At 47.1% G+C, this 20,059-nt stretch overlaps 1 protein-coding gene across 1 annotated transcript in view; it reads left to right on the forward strand.

Moving 5' to 3' along the window:
* The window catches only part of TDRP (testis development related protein), an 81,445-nt gene that overhangs the window by 35,212 nt on the left and 26,174 nt on the right, over positions 1-20,059 (forward strand). Inside the window, exons 4-5 of the mRNA XM_026508519.4 lie at positions 1,673-1,822; positions 2,796-2,984. Coding sequence (XP_026364304.3) covers positions 1,673-1,822; positions 2,796-2,984 — 339 coding nt within the window. The remainder of the gene's footprint in view (positions 1-1,672; positions 1,823-2,795; positions 2,985-20,059) is intronic.

The following is a 20,059-nucleotide window of genomic DNA, read 5'->3' on the forward strand; positions in this document are numbered from 1 at the left end:
GGCCCCATCCAGACCTTCACCACTCACCCTGTAAGGGCCTGTGTGCCTGTCTCCAGGGGGTCTGTTCTTAGGGCTCCTGCAGACCCTTCCCGAAGACAGACTCAGACCCGCTTTTCATTTAAATGTTCTGCTCCTCATCTATTCTGGAAAAACCCCAAAGGTACCCTTGCTTATTGTTATTATTTTTAGAGTAGCAAAGTTGCAAAGCTTAAGACAGTGTTTACTGAAGCCAACCACTCTGCATTCCTTTTCTAAAATAAATTTTTAAATTACTCAAGTAATACATGAATATATATCTGGTATGAAAATATAAGCAATATTGAAGAGTACAGAGTAAAAACTTTATGCAAATTAATTTGCTGGGTACGAGGGTATGCGCATAGACTTTTGATAGCTATTAACAAATAGATCAAACTTGCCTTCTAAAAGTTTGTACCATTTACACTGCTGCCAGGAGCCTATGAGGGCTTCCCTATCCTGTTCCCAACACTAGGAGTGTCTTTATAAATGTTCGTTACACCCACTTAGATAGGTGGGTATCTTTTTTTACTAAGTTTTTATTTTTAATTCCAGTATAGTTAGCATAGTATTGTGTTAGTTTCAGGTGTACAATATAGTGACTCTACAATTCTACGCATTACTCAGTGCTTGCCAGGACAAGTGTCCCCTTCATCCCCAACGCCTACTTCACCCATCCTCCACCCATCTCCCCTCTGGTGACCATTGGTTTGTTCTCTAGAGTTAGTTCGTTTTTTGTTTTTTCCTTTGTTTTTTTCTTAAACTCTACATGGGAGTGAGATCATATGGTATTTGTCTTTCTCTGACTGATTTCACTTAGCATCCATTGCTAGGTGGATCTCTTAATTTGCACTTCCCTGGTTACAACCCAGTTGAGTATCTTTCTGTATTTTATTGTTCGTCTCTTTTCGGAGACAGGAAATGCATGTCATTTTGTACTTTGAAATAAGTAAAGTGCAAGAGGGCCAGAAGAGCCTAGGCATCGTGGGGATGGGTCCTCTGACCGTCCAGCTGGGGGTACAGGCCAGCGTCCTGCCACACTCCCACCCACATGATGGTAACCTATCTTAGCTCAGAAAAGACCACCTGTGAAAGTCCTTCTTGTGGAAGCCTATAACCTACACCCACACATCTTATTTGTCGGCGGTCGAGAAAGCCGGAGAATCCTTTACCACTCTGCCCCCGGCAGCACTGCCTAGTGGGGCTTCTTGAGTGCGAGGGGCTGGTGCTGACGCGGGTCAGTGGCGGCCAAGAGCTGTGCTCCAGGGCCTGTGCGGGGTCCACGGGGTTGTGTGACTCTGTCCCAGCCCGGTCTGGCCGCCCTGCTGCCTTTTCCTGGACCCGGTACACCATGCATCCTCCGAAAGCTGCCCCTGTCCTGTCCCGGCCTGCGTCTGGACACAGTCGTCCACCTTTGTGGGCCCAGGCCACAGCCCCAGCCGCGCACACCTGCCGCCATGCACACCTGCTGGAGCCTGGGTGCGGGGAGGAGGGGGGCAGGGCAGGCCCGGGTTCGCCTGCGGGAAAGCCGAATGCTGGGCGCCATCGCGCCCCGGGACACCCGCGATCCCAGGCTCGTTCGAGGACAGCCGCCGCCCAGGTCCAAGTCCTCGCGAAAGGGTCACAGCCTGGCGCGCGTCGCCTTTCCTTTTAGGGGCGGAAGCCCGGCGGGCAGAGGGCAGTGGGCATGCGCACTGCACCCGCCCCGCGTCCGGCGGCCGTTGCCATGGTGACCGCAGCTAGGCCGCCCGGGCCCCGCCCCCGCGCCACCGCCCGGCGGACCTGGCCGCGCCCCACCGCCGGGGTGAGGGGTCGGCCGGGGTTGGGAGGGGGGTGGTGGTCCCGGGGTGAGGCGGGGCCCAGGATGAGGGGGCGGGCTCGGGGTGAAGGGGCGGCCCGGAATGGGGGGGGTCCCGAGGTAAGGGGGTCACCTCGGGGTGACGGGGTCGGACCGGGGTGGGGGAGGGGTCCAAGGTGAGGGGTGCCCGGGGGGGGCGAGATGAGGGGGGGCGGTGAGGAATGGGAAGTCCCGGGGTGAGGGGGTCCGCTTGGGGTAGGGGACGGTCAGCCCGGGATGGGGGTGGCCGAGGGTGAGGAGTGGTCTGGGGTGAGGGGGCCGGAGTGAAGGGGTCCAGGGTTGGGTGAGGGCCGAGGGAGGATAAAAGAGGGTGGTGAGCGGTGGGGGGGCCCCGAAGTGAGGGTGTCAGCTCGGGGTGGGGGAGTCCGCCCAGGATCGGGGTGAGCGGGAGCCAGGAGAAGGGGAACCCGGGGTGAGGGGGCCAGATTTGGGGGCCCGAGGGTAGGACCTCTGGGGGCGGAGGCCGTGAGGGGCGGGGTCTCGCGGAGGGGGCGGTGAGGGGGGCGGGACCGTCGCGGGGGTGGAGGGGGAGCGTGGTCCTGGGGGCTTGGTCCGGGCTGGGGCCTGGCCCGCGGGGCGGGGTCCTCGGTCGGGGTGCGGGCGGAGACCTTGCGTTGGGGGGGCGATAAGGAGGAGTGGAGGCCGGGGTGCGGTGGCGGGGGGGGGCGGCCTGGTCTAGAGGTGGGCCTGCTTGGGCTTGGGGTCTGGGACTTGGTCAGGGGTGGGGGCGCCTGCTCCGGGGGCGGGGGCGGGCATGGTGGGCCTGGCTGGGCTCGGGGAAGCCCGGGCGGGGCGGGTGCGGGGGCTCGGCCCACCCGGGGTGGGTCCGGTCCGGGCAGGGTGGGTCGGGCCCCGCCGCCGCTGCCGCCGCAGCCGCCCAGCCCCGCCCTGCCCCACTCGCTGCGTCCCGGTCCCGCAGGAGCCGCAGCCAGAGCCTCCGCGCGCTGCGGGCCGGCCCAGGAGGGGCTGCGTCGACGCGCGGACCCCGGAGCCGCCCTGGAGCATGTGGAAGCTGAGCCGGAGCCGGGTGCTCCTCGACGAGCCCCCCGAGGAGGAGGACGGCCTGCCAGGGGGGCCGCAGCCGGTCCCTGCGGCCGCTGCCGCGCAGGTAGGGGGAGGTGCGGGCGGGGTGGGGGAGCCGGCGAGGGGGTACGCGCGCGCCAGGCTCGGGGCTGTGCGGAGGTAGAGGCGCGCAGCTGGGGCGTGCTTAGGTGGACCGGCGCGCCAGAATGGGGCGCACAGGTAGGGCTGCGCAGGTGAGGCCCGGGGCCCGGGGCCCGTTAGGGCCCAGGGCTTGTCCCGTGCCGCGCCGCTGTGGCCCGTGTGTACCCCCCAAGTTAGCAGGCGTTGAACCCCACGTCCTCGCCTGCCCCCACGCGCGGGCTCGGGAGCCTGGGGCAGCGCCCGGGGCGCGCATCCCGTAGCACCTCCGCTGCTGGCCCCCTGGCCTTCCTGCCTCGGTGGGCCTGGCTGTCGGGAGGCGGCTGCCCGGGACCTGGGCAAGTCCGCTCCGCGCCAGTCCCGGGCGGCTGGGGGGCTGAGGGCCTGCCCGTGGACGTGAGAAAGCGCTTAGACACCACATACTTGCTGGGATAAGTATTTCCTTTCCTTAAACCTTTGTCTGGGGAAAGAAGGCAGGTGTCCTTCGTGCAGAAAATGGACAGACACTGGCCTTGCAAGTTGGGAGATATGCTTGGAATGCTTAGAATTTTTTAATTAAAAAGGATCCCAGGTGGAGCCTGGATGCGTTACATATGTGTGCCCCCTTTCCAATGCAATGTTCTTTTTCTTGCATTAAGAAATTGAGGTCAGAAATTCAGCTTTTTTTTTTTTTTTAAAGGACGTGGTCATAAAATTTCTTCCCCCCTCCCCCCTTTTTTTGTTAAGTGTTTGGAAACTCCTGCTGTTGGTAAGGCTCTCATTCGAAGTTCATGATGATCTGTGTCTTCCCTTACGAGACTGGGGAATAGTTGCCGAGATCGCTTCATCCCCAGCGAGAGGAACATAACTTAGCTTCCAGACTGAAGGAGTTCGTCCCGACAGCTACTTCTTATAGGATTTAAACGCATCTGATGAATCATTTAAATATGGTTCCTATCTGAGCTGGCCTTTCAGAATTTACTTTTTGATCGAGTTAGTGCTCATCCTACTTACAACTTTTTTAATCCCAAATTTAATGATTGCTCTAAACAACTCTCTTAAAGGTAATGTTGAGAACGTATATGTTGTTTGTATGTGGCAACGGAATTATTTAGTGCTATAAATAATTCTTACTGGTCAAAGATGAGAAATACTGCTGTTTCTGAATGAACTCTTTGAATTGATCCTTGTTGTGTTCTGCTTCCACTTCTAATGAATCCTAAAACCCATTTTGCTTCTTCTTTTGTCATCTTAGCTCACGGTGTTATGTTGTGTGTTTTTTTTTCTATTTTAACAGACTTTATTCTTTAGGTATCCAGCAAGATTGAGTGGAAAAGACAAAGCGTTCCCTCATCCTCTCTGTCCCCACACATGCCTGGTGTCTCCCATTGTCAGCCTCCCATTTGTTGTAATCCGTGAACCTCTGTTATCTGGGGGTCCACCGTGGTACACGCTGGCGTTCACTAGGGGTGATATGTCTGATAGATTTTGATGAATGTAATGTGAAATTTGTCCACCATTAGAGTACCAGAATAGTTTCACTACAGACCTCCTTGTGCTACTTAGTCATCCCTCCCTCGTGCCCCTGGGTCTGTCTTTTCCAGAAGGTCCTAGGGTTAGAACCCTACAGGATGGAGCCTTCTCAGACTGGCCTCTCTCATTTAGCAGTATGTGTTTATGGTTCCTCTGTCTCTTTGAGGCTTGAGAGCTCTTTTCCTTTTAGCTCTAAATAACATTTCATTGTCTGGTTGTACTGGGTGGCCATCACCTGCGGAAGGGCGTCTTGGTGGTTTCCAGGTTTTGGCAGTTAGGAACGAAGCTGCTTGCTCTAAATACCTTTGTGCAAGTGTTTGGGCATCAAGTTTTAACTCAGTTAAGCTCAAGAGTGTGGCTACTGTACGGGAGGGTAAGAAGTGGTTGAGTTTTGGGAGAAACCGCCACTCTGCACAGTGCCCGGGGGGATTCTGCCTCCCGCCAGCAGGGCGTGGGAGTCCCCTGGGTGCTACGGCCTCGCCAGCACTGGGTGTGGTCAGCGCTCTGGGTGGCGGCCTCTGATGGGCGCGAAGTGGTGTCTGGTTGTTTCAGTTTGCGGTGCCCTGAGGACCCAGGATGTGGAGGATCTTCTCCCGTGCCCGTTCTTCATTGAGGCGTCCAGATCCTTTGGCCCATCTTTTAACCGGGTTGCTTGTTCTCTTCTTGTTGGTTTGGAAGGGTTCGTTGTGCGTTTTGGATAACAGCCCTTTAGCGGAGATGTTTTTTTCAAATATTTTCCCCTGGTCCGTGGTCTGCCTTCTTCTCTTGCCAGTGTCTTTCACAGAGCAGAAGTTTTAAAATTTTTAAATTTTTTCTTGTGTTTTAGAAGGTTCTGATTTTAATGTAGTCCCGGTTGTCAATTATTTTTTTCACGGATTGTGTCTTTTGTGTCGTATCCCAGAAGTCACGGCCACACTCAGTGCCGTTTGGGTTTTGTTCTGTGTTTTCAGGGAGATGACAGTGCTTCTTGTGCTGCTGTATCAAGGGTGCGTGTGGTTTACTCTGTGGGGACACTTTGCTGTGGAAGTCAGAGCCATGTTGAGTTGGGACCAGGTTAGTCATACCCCACGTTGTTCATCCCTTCAGGACGATTCCTCTTTATCCCAAAGCCAGTTCTCCTTAGAGTTAAATTTTAAAATTCATGACAAGTCTGCTGGACAACTTCTGCCTACAAAATGTTATTTTAACGTTAAAAGAAGTTGGAATTAAGGCGCGAGGGATTAGTGGAGCCGTTCAGGCCAGCGTCTCATTCGCAGGAGGCTGTGCTTCTGCTTTGTGTCCAGCCTTTGGGTGTCCAGCCTTTGGGTGTCCAGCCTTTGGGCCCCCACCCCACAAACTCAGCCAGCCGCTTGGGCGTCACTCTTGCGGGAGAGCGCGCTGCCTTGCTCTAGACGGTGTTCTGTTGGCATTCCTGTCTGGTGTTCTGCTTCCTTGGAAATCAGGTCACGTGGCTATAATTCGTGTTTTGTTTAAAAAGAAAAAAATAGCTTCACGTTAAGCTTTAATAAGTTTGAGATGTGAGGCATTCCAAATTGGTACTTGGATGTGGGTAACACCAAACTGTTACTAGAACAGTTCTAACACAGTAGAAAACCATCTCTTGAGCTGCTCTTCAGGCTGTTGGCCTTTATTGTCATGAATACGTACTATTTTGTATTAAAATCTAACAGTAAGGTTTATAAAGCAAATCATTCATTACAGTCATTTAACAAGGAGAGAGAAGTTTCGTTGAGTCTCATGTTTATTTTTTTTAAGGATTTTATTATTGTTTTTATTTATTTGAGAGCGAGAGAGAGAGATACTGAGAGAGAGCACGAGTGGGGAGGAGAGGGGAAAGCAGGCTTCTCCAGAGCCCCAGGATCACGACCTGAGCTGAAGACAGACGCTTCACTGACTGAGCCACCCAGGTGCCCCAAGTCCTATGTTTATTTAAAAAAAAACCCTGCTATGCACGTAGTAAAAGATTCCTGGAAGTTAAATGTTAGCTCTTAACTTCTTTCCATTCTCCCAAAGAAGTATTGTTACTTTTGTTGTAGAGCTATCCATGAGAAATATTTATGCTTATACATAAATGTGTGTTTAAAATCATGTATTTGCTTTCCTGCTGTAAATCTCTGCATGTTGAGCTGTTCCCTCAGTAATATGTGTATCACGGAGCACTTCCGGTCTCAGCACTGTGGCTGAGAAGAATTCCATTTTTAAGGCTGTATGGTATTGAATGTCAGAATTTCATTGGACTGCTTCTGATGGCTATTGAGGTTGCTGAGCCTTTTTTTAAACCTCTGCTTGTCAGAGTTCTGTGCAGTAGCAGAGAGGGAAGGTCAGAGACGTTCCACGACAGGCAGTTCACACAGCTTCTCAGTTGCTTTGAGCTGGACCGCATTTCTGTTGTGTGAGGAGCCCTTGACATGGGTTAGTGCCTCCGTTTGCCAGAGGCGGGGAGACCAGTCTCAGAGCCTGACGGTGACCTGGGAGGGCCGGACAGCTAGTAGGTGGTGATCCAAGTTGAGTCAGGCTCGCCTGAGCGCTCTTTCCGGCTCTGAGAATATTTGTTAGCAGTCTCGGGTGGACTTGCTGTCCACGTGACTTCAGCTGGTGGGGTGCAGGTGGGCAGGGGACCCGAAGGGGTGATTCTGTGCAGCAGGACAGCTGGCTCTGCACTCGTGGTGCAGACTTCCTGCGTTTTAGTCCCTTGATAGGTGTTTATTTATTTATTTATTTAAAGATTTTTATTCATTTATTTGACAGCACACAAGCAGGGGGAGCAGCAGAGGGAGAAGCAGGCTCCCCGCCAAGCAGAGAGCCTGACGTGGGGCTGGATCCCAAGACCCTGGGACCATGACCCGAGCCGAAGGCAGACTCTTAACCGCCTGAGCCGCCCAGGCGCCCCTTGATAGGTGCTTAGAGAACATTTATTATCTCTCTTCTGAAGAGTCACTTAGAATCTAGGTGGACAACTGCCCAGAGAAAGGACTTTGTGTCTGCTCTGTCCCTAACGCCAGGAGGAGTGCCAGGCACCCAGCTGGTGGGTGCCCGTCAGTACCTGTGAAATGAATGGTCTAGGCGCAGGATTTCCAGGAGCTCCCCCCTCCTGAGCTAAGTGCCGCTCCGTAGTGCTGCGTGAGGCACTGAGGGAATTAAAGGAAGGGAGGGCCGTGAAGGAATCCTAGAACAAAACTCGTTTTCACTGGATCTGGAAGGATGAGTACGAGTTCTCCAGCCTTAGAAGATCGGAGTCATTTCTAGATACAGATTCATCATGGGGCAAGCAGATGCATCTTTGTAGGGTTAGTCTTATTGGACACTCAGCAGCTAAATCGAATTTAGTCAGCAAAACTACTTTTGTCAAATACAAGTAAACGACTTTGTCTGACTCCATCAGAAATACTTGATAAATATTTATATTTTATAAAATTTGCTGTTAAAAAAAGTAGATTATTTTATCCAGGTTGTTCCACACACACTTAAAAGCTTTCTGGTAGCTGAGTTGTGTATCTGTTTTTAAATTGATACTGCATCGTTAGAAATGCAGTTCCTTGGCTGTGCTAGCCTGGGTCAGCCAGGGTTATGAGTGGACGGCACAGCTCCAGAATCCCCCCAGATGTAGATGAGCTCGTCCAGGAGGGTTTGTGGGTTCTTGTGCTTGCTTGGCCTGTGGGGGCCTTCCAGTCCTTAGCCAGGCATGTGTTCAGGCCCGCAGCTATTGGCACAGCTAGTGATGTGAGGTCAGAATTGATCCAGGCTTGGCGTCGCTCTCCTAGGCCCTGGCGTACTGCTGTGTATAATGTTCGCCCATAAATGCTAAAATTGTTACTCCCAAGAGTTTAAAGTCCAGATTGATAAGTTTTACTAGAGCTTAATGTAGCATGACTTAGAGCATTCTCAAAAAAATCAGCACTCCACATGACATGTGCGTTGGACCGTGTGTGGGTTTCAGTGTGAGAGACTGGGAGTGACTCTTCTGCTCTGAGGCTGTGCTCCTTCGGGCTGCATGTCCCCTTGCTGGCGACCCCACCGGGGGAGTCATGAGGGGTAAATACTGGTGGGAAGCAAACCCTTCTTTGCCTTGTGTCTGGGTTTGAGGTTAAGGTGTAGTATAGGGGCTAATCATTCCAGTTCTAGGAGCTTAGGAGGGCTTTCACCTGTTATTTAAGAATGCGTCAAAGTCCACCCTAGGGACAGCCATGAGAACTTGGTAGACTTTGTTGTTTTCCTATCTGTTCATGGCAGGTGGCTCGTTTTGCCTGCATAGTCATACACTGTGTGAGCTCTTCTTGGTCTCAGACTTGTGGGTAGTCAGATAAACCAGAGTTTCTGTCTCGAAAGTCTAGGGGGAGCTGCTCTGAGGAAAGATGGACTCTTGTCACTTGTGCTCATCACAGAGACTGAGGAGAGGAGGGACCTAGACGCAGGGCACGCACACAGGGACCGTGTCCAGGGAGCGCGTGACGGGGGCTTTTCACCTCCCAAGATGGTAACTGATGTTCCGTAAGAAAGAAATTGCGGGTTAGCTTTTGAGTCTTGTAGACGGACGTACAGTATTCCGTATGAGCTTCGCAGTGTAGGAACTCGGTGGCCGATGCTAATGGGTTCTAGTGTTGGAGCGAGAGCTTGAATCCTCTTGGGAGTGCTTGCTGTCATACACAGTCAGGGGAATACCGCGCGCATCTCGGTCCCGCTGTCTCAGGGCAGTCTTTCTGGTACTTTGTGTTGGTGGATTGGCCGTGTTCGGTGGCCCCCAGGTGTCGTGTTGCGGTGCTCTCTAGCGTTCCTTAGGGCGAGAAGGCTGCGATGTGCCTTACAGAGGAAATGCACGTTGAGACGAGCTTTGTTCGGGCGTGAGTTTCAGTGTTAATGAATCAGTATGTGCGAAATAAGAGGTCTCTGTGCAGAAATACACAGAAGACAAGGATGGAAACGTGACCAGAGGCTCGCAGAAACCTGACCCTGTGTTTCCCCCTGAGAACTGGGACTCAGTCGTTTAATTCCGTGCTCAAGGCCATGTTTACCTCAGTGCTACCTCGAATAATGACCATCACGGTAGTTTACATTTGAGGAATTTAGTGACATCAAAGACTTGTGTGCAGTTATACAGTCACTAAGAGGAATTTGAATCCAGGTTTCTCTGAGTTTATATATATATATGCACACATATATATACATACACACACACACACACACACACACACGGGTGTATGTGTGTGATATATACATCCTTTTTTTTTTTTTTAAGTAGGCTCTGCACCCAGCGTAGGGCTTGAACTCACGACCCTGAGATTAAGAGTCACACACTGCTGAATAAGCCAGAGGCACCCTGAGGTTATATTTTTTGCTATACTGTTTCTCTTACTAGGTTATCATAAACTTGTGATATCATTTTTCTTCATTTTCTAAATATTGATATTTTATATAAAGAAAAATTTTAGAATTTCAATGATCAGTGCCATAAGAGAGCATTGATGAAATTGTGTTTTGGCTCAAATTCCTATGTGGTATAGTTTTACTTTTTGCTGTAATTAAGTTTTTTTTTTTTTTTTTTTAAGATTTTATTTATTTGACAGAGAGAGACAGCCAGCGAGAGAGGGAACACAAGCAGGGGGAGTGAGAGAGGAAGAAGCAGGCTCCCAGCGGAAGAGCCTGCTGCTGTACTTAAGTTTTGTGATACTGAGCGTATTGGTAGAAGTCTTACATGGGTGGTAAGAGTCCTACCAGAACACTGTGAGAAAAGAACCATCATGTGTACCCCTCCCCTCTTCTTTTTTTTTTTTTTTTTAAGATTTTTTAATTTATTTATTCGGCAGAGATAGAGACAGCCAGCGAGAGAGGGAACACAGCAGGGGAGTGGGAGAGGAAGAAGCAGGCTCCTAGCGGAGGAGCCTGATGTGGGGCTCGATTCCACAACGCTGGGATCACGCCCTGAGCCGAAGGCAGACGCTTAACCGCTGTGCCACCCAGGCGCCCCCCCTCCCCTCTTCTTTGTACACGTCTTTTCTGTAGTTAATTATTGGAGAAGGAGCAAATAGAATTTAAGCTGACGCTTGAGAAAGGATATCCAGAAAGACGTAGCAATGCAATTTAACTGGCACAGGAAGATTTGTTTAGGGGGAACCTGGGAAAGCCCCATTAAGGAGTTCAGACTTCACCTTTTAGGTAAATAATAAAGATTCTGAGTGAGCACTTCATGATGTTTTATAAGGAATCCTTGCCTGAGGAGGAGGGATTAGAGGCAAATGCAGATGGAGCAAGTAGGATTCTAGTGTGGCTCTTTGGATGTGAAAGAGCCTGAATTTTAAATTGAAGAGTTGTAGAGAAAAGCTGGAAGAAGGGAGCGTGCCAAAGCTGGTCAGTGAGTCTGTGCTTTGGGAGGTCAGGGTCAAGGCCTAAAGGGCAGCTGGAGGGATCAGGACAAAGATGTCACCTTTGGCAACAGGGAGGCCCGAGGGCAGCATGGCTTTGGGAGCAGTAGGATCCAGATAGAAGAGTGTAGCAGGTGATTGATGGGCAGAAAGGCTGAAATGCTCATCATTTATAGCACTGTAAGAAATCTGCAGGGATTGGCTCTCCGTTTCAGAGCTCGTAATTTGTTAAGTGAATTGTAAAGGGAGTAAGTAGCAAGGTGTGTTGACAAAGAGTCTGTCGAGGAGTCAGCAGGCAGATCTGGGTCTCAGCTGTGTCACTAATTTTGTGACTTGAGGCAAATAGTTATTTTGTGTTCTACACCTTATGTTACTGTAAAGGGCCAGATAGTAAACAGTTTAAGCTTTTCTGGGGGCCAGATGGTCTCTGTCACTACTGCTCAGCTTTGCAGTTGTAGCAGACAAACAGCATAGACAATATGTAAATGAATGAGTGTGGGTGTTCCAATAAAACTTTATTTACAAAAACAGCTGCGCAGGTCTGCGGGCCATTATTTGCTAACCTCTACTTTATTTTTAATTTTATTGACGTGTAGTTGACATAAAATATTATATTAGTTTCAGGTGTACAACATACTGATTCAGCATTTCTATATGTTGTGGCGTGATCACCACTATAAATCTAGCCACCTTCTGTCACCATACAAAGTTGTTACAGTGTTTTCGACTATGTTCCCTATGCTGTAGGTCACATCCCCTTGTCTTAATTATTTCGTAACTGGAAGCTTGTCCCTTTTATTTCCTGCCCCTCTGCCCCCTGGCAACTGACAGATTGTTCTTTGTATCAGTGAGTCTGTTCCTTCATTTCTTTTTCCTTTTCCGTTTCTTTGTTTTTAGATTCCACATGGAAGTAAAATCCTACGGTATTTGTCTTTTGTCTTTCTCCATCTGACTCGTTTCACTTAGCATAATATGCTGTAGGGCCATCCCTGTTGTTGGAAATGGCAAGATTTCCTTCCTTTTTTGTAGCTGAGTGATATTCCGGTGTGTGTGTGTGTGTGTGTGTGTGTGTGTGTGTGTGCGCGTGCACGCGCGCATGAGTACACACACATCACATCTGCTTTATGCATTCATCAATCAGTGGACACTTGGGTTGCCTCCGTTTCTTGGCCATTGTAAGTAATGCTGCTGTGAGCATATGGGTGCATGTGTTGTCTTATGTGTATATTGTATTTATATAAATAAACTTATTTATTCATTATTAGTCATTATAAAGGATAAAACTCAGGAACAGCTGCAGGGAGGAGATGCATGGGCCAGGTATGGGGAGGGGTTCCGGCTTCCTTGCCCGCTGCGGGCGCGCCACCTCCTAACACGGGAATGTGATCACCAACCTGGAGCTCCCCAAACGCTGCCATTCAGGACGTTTTATGGAGGTTGCATTACCGAGGCCTGATTAAACCACAGGCCCATTTCCAGGACTTTCCGTCCCATCGTCAGGGGAGGAGGGGAGGGTAGCAGGCTGCAAGTGCTGTAGGGCTTGGTTTTTCTGGTGACCAGTCTGGGCCCCAAGCTCTCTAGCCCCCTCCGCAGCCACATCATTAGCATACAAAAGGCTGTCAATTCTGAGGATTTTAGAAGCTTGTGCCAGGAAACAGGGACAAAGACCAAATGTTTTTTACTCTACCACACCCAATATTTGATTTGTTATAAATATGTATGAATTTCAGGTTAGACATTTTATCAAGATAGGTAAATTACTTCTTTGAGAACTTCACAAAAGATAAAATCTCTATTTCTCTTTGTTTTTATTCCCCTCTTGCTTTTATGCCTAGAAAGGCATTTCCTTCCCTGAGATCCGATTCTTCTAGTTCCTTTATGGCTTTATTTAAAAGGAATACCTCTTTCATCTGTGTGGAATTTATTCTGCTGTCTGCTGTATAAATAAGGATTTAACTTTTTTTTTTTTTTTCTCAAAATAGATTACCAGTTAAAAAACTGTTCTTTTACCCTCTTTTTTCATACTGTTTACTGAAATCACTATATGTTGGGGTCTGTTAGATTTTTCCATTCTGTTTTCTTGACTTTGTGTATTCTTGCCCCATTCCTGCAGTTTTGCTAACTGAAGTTTTATAATGGATTTAATAACAGGTACCACAAGTTACCTTTTATTAGACTTCGAAAATATGCTTCCTTTTCCTGTTCACTTTACTTTTGTGTTATTGAGCCAGTTTTTAATTTTCTTTTTGTTTTTAATAGACTTTATTTTGCGCGGCAGAATTGAGGGGAGGAGGCAGAGATTTCCCATAGACTGCACCCCCTCCCCTTCCTCCAGCCTCCCCCACCATCAGCACCCCACCAGGTGGTACATTTGCCGCCACTGATCTGATGAACCCTCATGGACACGTCGTCATCAGCCAGAGTCCACAGTGTACATCAGGGTCACTCTGTGGGTTTGCACAAATGTGTGATGACAGTTACCCATCGTTGTCGTGTCATATAAAGTAGTCTCACTGCCCCAAACCCTCTGTCTGTGCTCTGCCTGCTCCTCTCCCACCCCCTAACCTCTGCCAACCACTGATCTACCACCTCCATAGTTTTGCCTTTTCCAGAAAGTCACAGAGTTGGAATCACGCAGTATGTAGATTTTTCAGACTGACTGCTTTCACTTAGTAATCTGCATTTACATTTCCTCCCCTGTCTTTTCCGGCTTGAAGCCTCCTTTCTTTTTGATGCTGAATAGTATTCTGTTGTCTGGATGGACCACAGTTTATTTAGCAGTTCAGTAACTGAAGGACATGTTGGTTGCTTCCAGGTTTTGGAAATTATGAATGAAGCTGTTGTAAACACTCGTGTGCAGGATTTTGAGTGGCGGTAAGTTTGTGACTTGTTTGCGTAAGTACTAAGGAGTGCAGCTGCTGGATTGGAGGGTGAGAGTCTATTTAGCTTGGTAAGAAGCTGCCACATCGCTGTGCTGTGCTCGTTCCCGCCCGCAGTGACGGCCATTGTCACAGTTGTGTGAGGGTGTCACATTGTAATTTGCAGACCCTCATGACATATGATACTGACCCTCTTTTCATAGGCTTATTCACCATCTGCATATCTTCAGTCAGTGCGTAATGCTTTCATTGAAATAACCGTGCCCCGCAGCCCCTGCTGTCGATGGGCACACCAGTCTCGCTGAGACTGGACGCCAGTTACCGCCGCCATCGTTGTTATGGGTGTTCGCACACGAAAGTGGGAAACAGGCTTGTTTTTGTATGAGAAATAGGAATTCACCTATTTGGTTTTACTCTGTCTTTGATGAAGTGTTTGTTCAAGTCTTTTGCCCATTTTTAAATTGGGTTTTCATTCTCTTACTGTTGACTCTTAAGAGTGCTTTGTATGTTTTGGACAGTAGTCCTTTATCAGGTATGTCTTTTGTGACTATTTTCTTTCAGTCTGTGGATTTTCCTCTCCTTCTCTTAAATTTTATCTCTAATCTTGTATTCCACACTCCTGAGGGCCGAGCCGCAGTGCCAATGTTGATAGCAGCTCCCTGGGTCTCTGGAGACCTGGGGGAAAGCAGTGGCCTGGATCCGGGTCTTCCTGGGCCTGTGTGACCTGGAGCCCCCACAGATTCTGTCCTTCACCCCCTGAGAAGTCAGCCTACCAGCCCAGTAGAGTCATTTAGGAAGAAGTGATGTTTTCTAATGCCCCGTGCCATTCCAAAAATGATTTTATAATCATCATTTATTCAAGTATTTTTAACATAATTGGTTAAGGCAATGTGTAAACTTTTTTTCCTGAATATTTTTAATGTTTTTGTCCTTGTGACTGGCTTTTTTCCTATTGTCTTTAACTGTAATAAAGCTATTTTTCCTACTTAGCCGCTTCCTTAGGTCTAATGGTTCTTCATTTGATGCTTTTCCATTTTCTTGTGATATAGTTTCAATAATAATAATTGTAATTTCCTTTCAAGTAGTTTTAATTCATTTCTATTTTATGCCTTATACTGATTAGAACTTACAGAATAATACCAAGTAAATAGTGTTAGAGGGCTGTTGTATGTTCTTTTTGACCCCAGTGGGCTATGCTGGCTAGAATGTCATTTATTTTGATAGGACTTTAAACATGCAGATATACACACTACTTTAATACTAGTAGTTACATTCGGAGAGAGATTTCATAGTATTACAGAGTCAGGGTTTTTTTTCCCCTTTCTCAGGGATTTCTAAGTGAGCATTTAAAAATCATAGAAAGTGTAGATCAGAAAAGATACTTAAGAGTGAGGGTGACGATGGGGAGGGAACCGTGAGGTTTCTCCCAGCAGCTCTCAGGAGTCAGAGGTCAGTGCAGAGTCTGTTTCGTGAAACTCAGGCCGAGGAGTTGCTGGGTAATGTCCAGCAAGTTGCAGAGCTGCTGAGTGAGGCCCTGAAACTTGACCTGCAGTCCCAGTATGATGATGTCTTTATTCAGAGTTATTAGCTAAAGCATAATAAATTCTGAATTGTAAAACTCTTCCTTTTCTAGATTTTTTTTCTGGGTAAATTCCATCAAGGTTCAGTTCCTTTGTGTTACAAAATGAGAAACTTAATTTAAGGGAGCTCTTCCCCCTTGGGAACACATACTCTCCTGCGCCCTGGTGCCATCGCTGGAGGGCGAGGGTGGGACCAGGCTGTGAGCGCCACCTTCCATGGCTCAGGCCTCCTGTCCAGCAGCTGGGAAAATAAAACTTAGGATTCCCCTTGTCTTTGGGGCCTGCCAGACTCCCTGTACCATGCTGCCTGGGAAAGAGTTGAATCTGGAACGGAGTTTATTGGGGAGAGAAGAAAGAGGCCTTGACAATCCATCTTGCCGATGTATCAGTCATGGGGTGGCTTTGTGGCTGAACAAGTGGTTCTAACTAACACAGTGATTTTCTGGAGTCACCAGGTTTGTCAGGGGCATCGCGATCCCTGGACTGGGGCAGAGAAGGTTGACCTAGAGCAACAGTGAGGACGGCAGCCTCTAGTTCCTCCAGTGGGGTGGTGTCTGCGAGCTACGGAAGCATTGCGAGAGGAGGCCTCGAGTTCCCCTGGGCTGTGGGCTTGTGTGTGTGATCTGGAGAAGCCTGGGGTCCTCCCGCTGCTCTGTCACTCTTGAAGCATTGGGAATGCAGCTCATTCTCTGTAGTAAATGTATTTAGAACAAATAACGTTTCATACAGATTGTGCGGGAGCTCTGTAGCCCTGCATGTGCTGGTTACCTTGATGGGAATGTATGTGACATCGCGATAACTGGCATTCTTGCTCAGGCGTCAGTACGTGAGTAAAATGGGAAGTGGGTCCAGGATATGGTTGTGGATTGTTTCCTGTTGTAAGACTCTCTTAGCCGCCGCCTTGTGAGCCGTGAGCAGGTATTTCAGGCGTTCTGTTCGCAGGGTTTGACTGCTGGTGGTAGAGGTGGTCAGGTGATCTCTGCGGACCTCCTGAGTTTGAGCTCATCCTCATGGCATTTTTAAATATAACTGTCTCCTTTTTCTTTTGAAACAGCTTTATTGAAATATTGTTCCTGTAACGTTCAATTCATCCACTTACAGTGTACAGCTAATGGTTTAGTGTATTCACTGATACGTACAACCTGTCAGTTTTAGGACAAAATTTTCGTGACCTCAAAAAGAAACCCAATCCTAAAGCTATGCACTCTGCTATATTTCCCCTCCCCAAGCAGCTCTAAGCAACCGGCTACCAGTCTAATTTGTATCACAGAGATTTTAGTATGTTTCGTGGCCTCTTTCACTTCATGTAAGTTTTAAAGGTTCAGTCGTGCTGTGCATTTGTCAGTACTTCATTACTTTTTTTTGCTGAATAATTTTTTATTGTATCAATCTACCATAAATGGGCTCCTCCCGCTTTTGGCTATTGTGAGTTATATGATGTTGTATACACATGTGTAGAAGATGTGTGGACCTGTGTTTTTGTGTTCGGTGGGGGTATACGCGGGAGTACGGTCGCTGGGCGCTAGAAGCCTGAGTGTTGGCATCCGCCCCGTCCCCCGGATTCACATGCTGAACGCTTATCCCCAGTGCGATGGTGGTAGGAGGTGGGTCCTTCCCGACGTGGGTAGGTTATGAAGTCGCTCCCGCATGGCCTCAAGTGCCTTTATTAGAGATCCTACAGAGCTCCCTTCTGCTGTGTCAGGACCCAGTGGTCAGATCGCCCTTGGCGAGCCTGGAAGAGGGCCCTCACCAGACACTAAACCCATTGTTGCCTTGAACTTGGTCTTCCAGACTCCAAAACTTAGAGAATAAATCTGTTATTTCTGAGTCACCCAGTCTGTGGTATTCTTTACAGCAGCCTGGTGGACTAAGACACTGGGTCAGATGGTAACTCTGTGTTTAATCGTTTTAGGAACCTGCTGGACTGTTTTCTGTGGCCACTTGCACCATGTGACATTCCCAGCAGTGATGTATTGAGGGTGTGATTTCTTTCTTTTTTAAAAATATTTTAAAATTAATTAATAATTACTATTTTTAAAGATTTTATTTATTTGAGAGAGAGCGAGGGAGTGAGCACGTGGCAGTGGTGGCAGTGCCGGCGGCGGGGTGGGGAGGCTGAAGGAGAAGCTGACTCTCCCCTGAGCAGGGATCTGGATGTGGGTCTCAGTCTCAGGACCCTGGGGTCATGACCTGAGCTGAAGGCAGATGCTTAACCAACTGAGCCCCCCAGGCGCCCGAGGGTCTGATTTCTCCACATCCTTATTATCTGACTTTTCTATTTTAGTCATCCTAGTGGGTTTGAAGTTGTAGCTCGCTGTGGTTTGGATTTGTATTTTCCTGATGTACTGAGTATCTTTTCATGTGCTTATTGCCTACTTACACAACTTTTTGGAGAGGTATTTATCCTGATGCTTTGCTCAGTTTTAAAACTTGGGTTTTCTTTTTATTATTGAATTGTAAAGTTCTTCATATGTTCTGGATTCAAGTCCCTTATCTGATAATATGATTTGTAAATATTTTCTCCCATCCTGTGGGTTGTCTTCACTTTCTTAATAGTGTCCTTAGAGGCACAATTTTTGAAGATTATGATGAACTCCAGTTTATCTCTTTTTTTCTTTTGTTGCTCCTGGTTTGGTATCTAATCTTAAGAATCCTTTCCCAAATCCAGGATCTTAAAGGTTTGCCCCCTATGTTTTCTGTTAAGTGTTTTATAATTTTAGCTCCTACATTTAGATCTTTTGAGTTAATATTTGTATGTGGTGTGAGGTAAGGGTCCAGCTTCATTCTTTTGCATATGGCTCTTCAGGAGTCCCAGCGTCATGTTGAGAAGACTGTTCTTTTCCTAGTTGATTGTCTTAGGTCCCTTCAAGAAAATCAGTTGACCTTAGATGGATGGGTTTGTTTCTGGATTCTAATTCTATTCCATTCATCTATTTATTTATTTATTTATTCATGTGCCAGTCCCACACTGTCTTGATTGCCATTGCTCTGTATGGCAATCCATCTGTTCTTTTTAAAAAAAAAATGTTTTGAGTCTAGTTGACACGTTACATTAGTTTCAGGAGTATAACATTGTGATTCAAGTACTTTACACGTTGTGCTGTGCTCAGGAGCGTATCCGTCCCCTGTCCCCATACAGCACTGCTGCAACACCACTGACTTTATTCCCTGTACTGTGCCTTTCATCCCCACGATTTACTCATCCCGTAACGGGAAGCCTGTACCTCCTACTCCCCTTCACCCATGTGGCCCATCCTCCCATCCGTTTCCCTCTGGCAACCAACAGTTTGTTCTCTATGTTTATAGGTGCTTTGTAGTAAGTGTTTTTTTGTGAGTCCTTCTACTTTTTTTTTTTCAAGATTATTTTGACTACATGGAATCTATTGTGATTCCATATAAATTTTAGACTCGTTTTATCATTTTCTACTAAGACGTCAGATAGGATTGTGATAAGGGATTGCATTGAACCTATAGACCAGTTTGGGGACATTGCTATCTTGACAGTGTTACGTCTTCTGGGCATGGTATGAGTTTCCGTTTATTCAGTTCTTTTCAAACTTTATTTCAATAATATTTTGTAGTTGTCAGGGAAGAAATTTTCAGCTGTTGTAAAATTTATTTTGAAGTATTCTATTTGATGTGTTTATAAATAGAAGTTTTCTTCTTTTTTGATTGATCGTTGCTGGTGTATAGGAACACAAATGACTTTTGTATATTGATCACGTATTCTCTCAACTTGTTGAACTGGTTGATTAGTTCTAATAGGTTTTTGGTGGATTTCTTAAGATTTTTTATGTAAAAGATGATGTTATTAAAGAAGAGATAGTTGCACCTCTTCCTTTCCAATCTGGCTGCTTTTTATTTTATTTTTTCCAATTGCTGTGCTTGTGCCTTCATCACAGTGTTAAATAGGAGTGGCGAGATTGGCATACTTGATCTCAGGGGGGAGGCTTTCAGTAGTTACTCATTTAGTGTGATACTAGCTGTGGGTGTTTCTTAGAGGCCTATTGTCAAATTGAAGAAGTTCCTTTAAAAAAAAATTGTTGATTACAAAAAAATAGCATAAAAAGCAAAGCAAACACTTAAAACTTACTGCTACCATACTTGGAGCCTGCAGTGACAGTTTTATTGTAACTATATGCAAATTGTACTTGAAACTTGAATGGACTACTTTCAATTTATATGTTTAGATAACATGAGATAGTAGGTCAGAATAACAGACTTCACACTAATAATAATACATAAAAGTGGGACTTAAAAACATTAATTTCTGGTTAAAAAAGTTAAATATGCTCAAGGTACATTCTTCTCTATTCCTAGTTGGTTGAATGTTTTATCATGAAACGGTGTTGGATTTTATCAGATGCTTTTTCTTATCTATTGAGATAATTATATAATTTTTGTTTTTTCATGAAATAATTTTATGATATTAATAGATTTTCAGATGTTGAACCAACCTTGCATTCCTGGGATAATTCTCACTGAGCCATGCTGCATAATTCTTTTTAATTTTTGCTGGATTCAGTTTGCTAGTATTTTGTTGGTGATTATTTTGTTTATATTTGTAAGAGATACTGGTCTATATCCTTTACTTGTGATGTCTTTGTCTGGTTTGGTATTAGGGTGATATTGCCATTAGAAAATGAGTTAGGAAGAGTTCTTCCTCTCATGTCTTTTGAAACAATTTGTGACTAA

This window comes from Ursus arctos, unplaced genomic scaffold (genome assembly GCF_023065955.2).
Source record: "Ursus arctos isolate Adak ecotype North America unplaced genomic scaffold, UrsArc2.0 scaffold_27, whole genome shotgun sequence".
NCBI classification, from domain to species: domain Eukaryota; kingdom Metazoa; phylum Chordata; class Mammalia; order Carnivora; family Ursidae; genus Ursus; species Ursus arctos.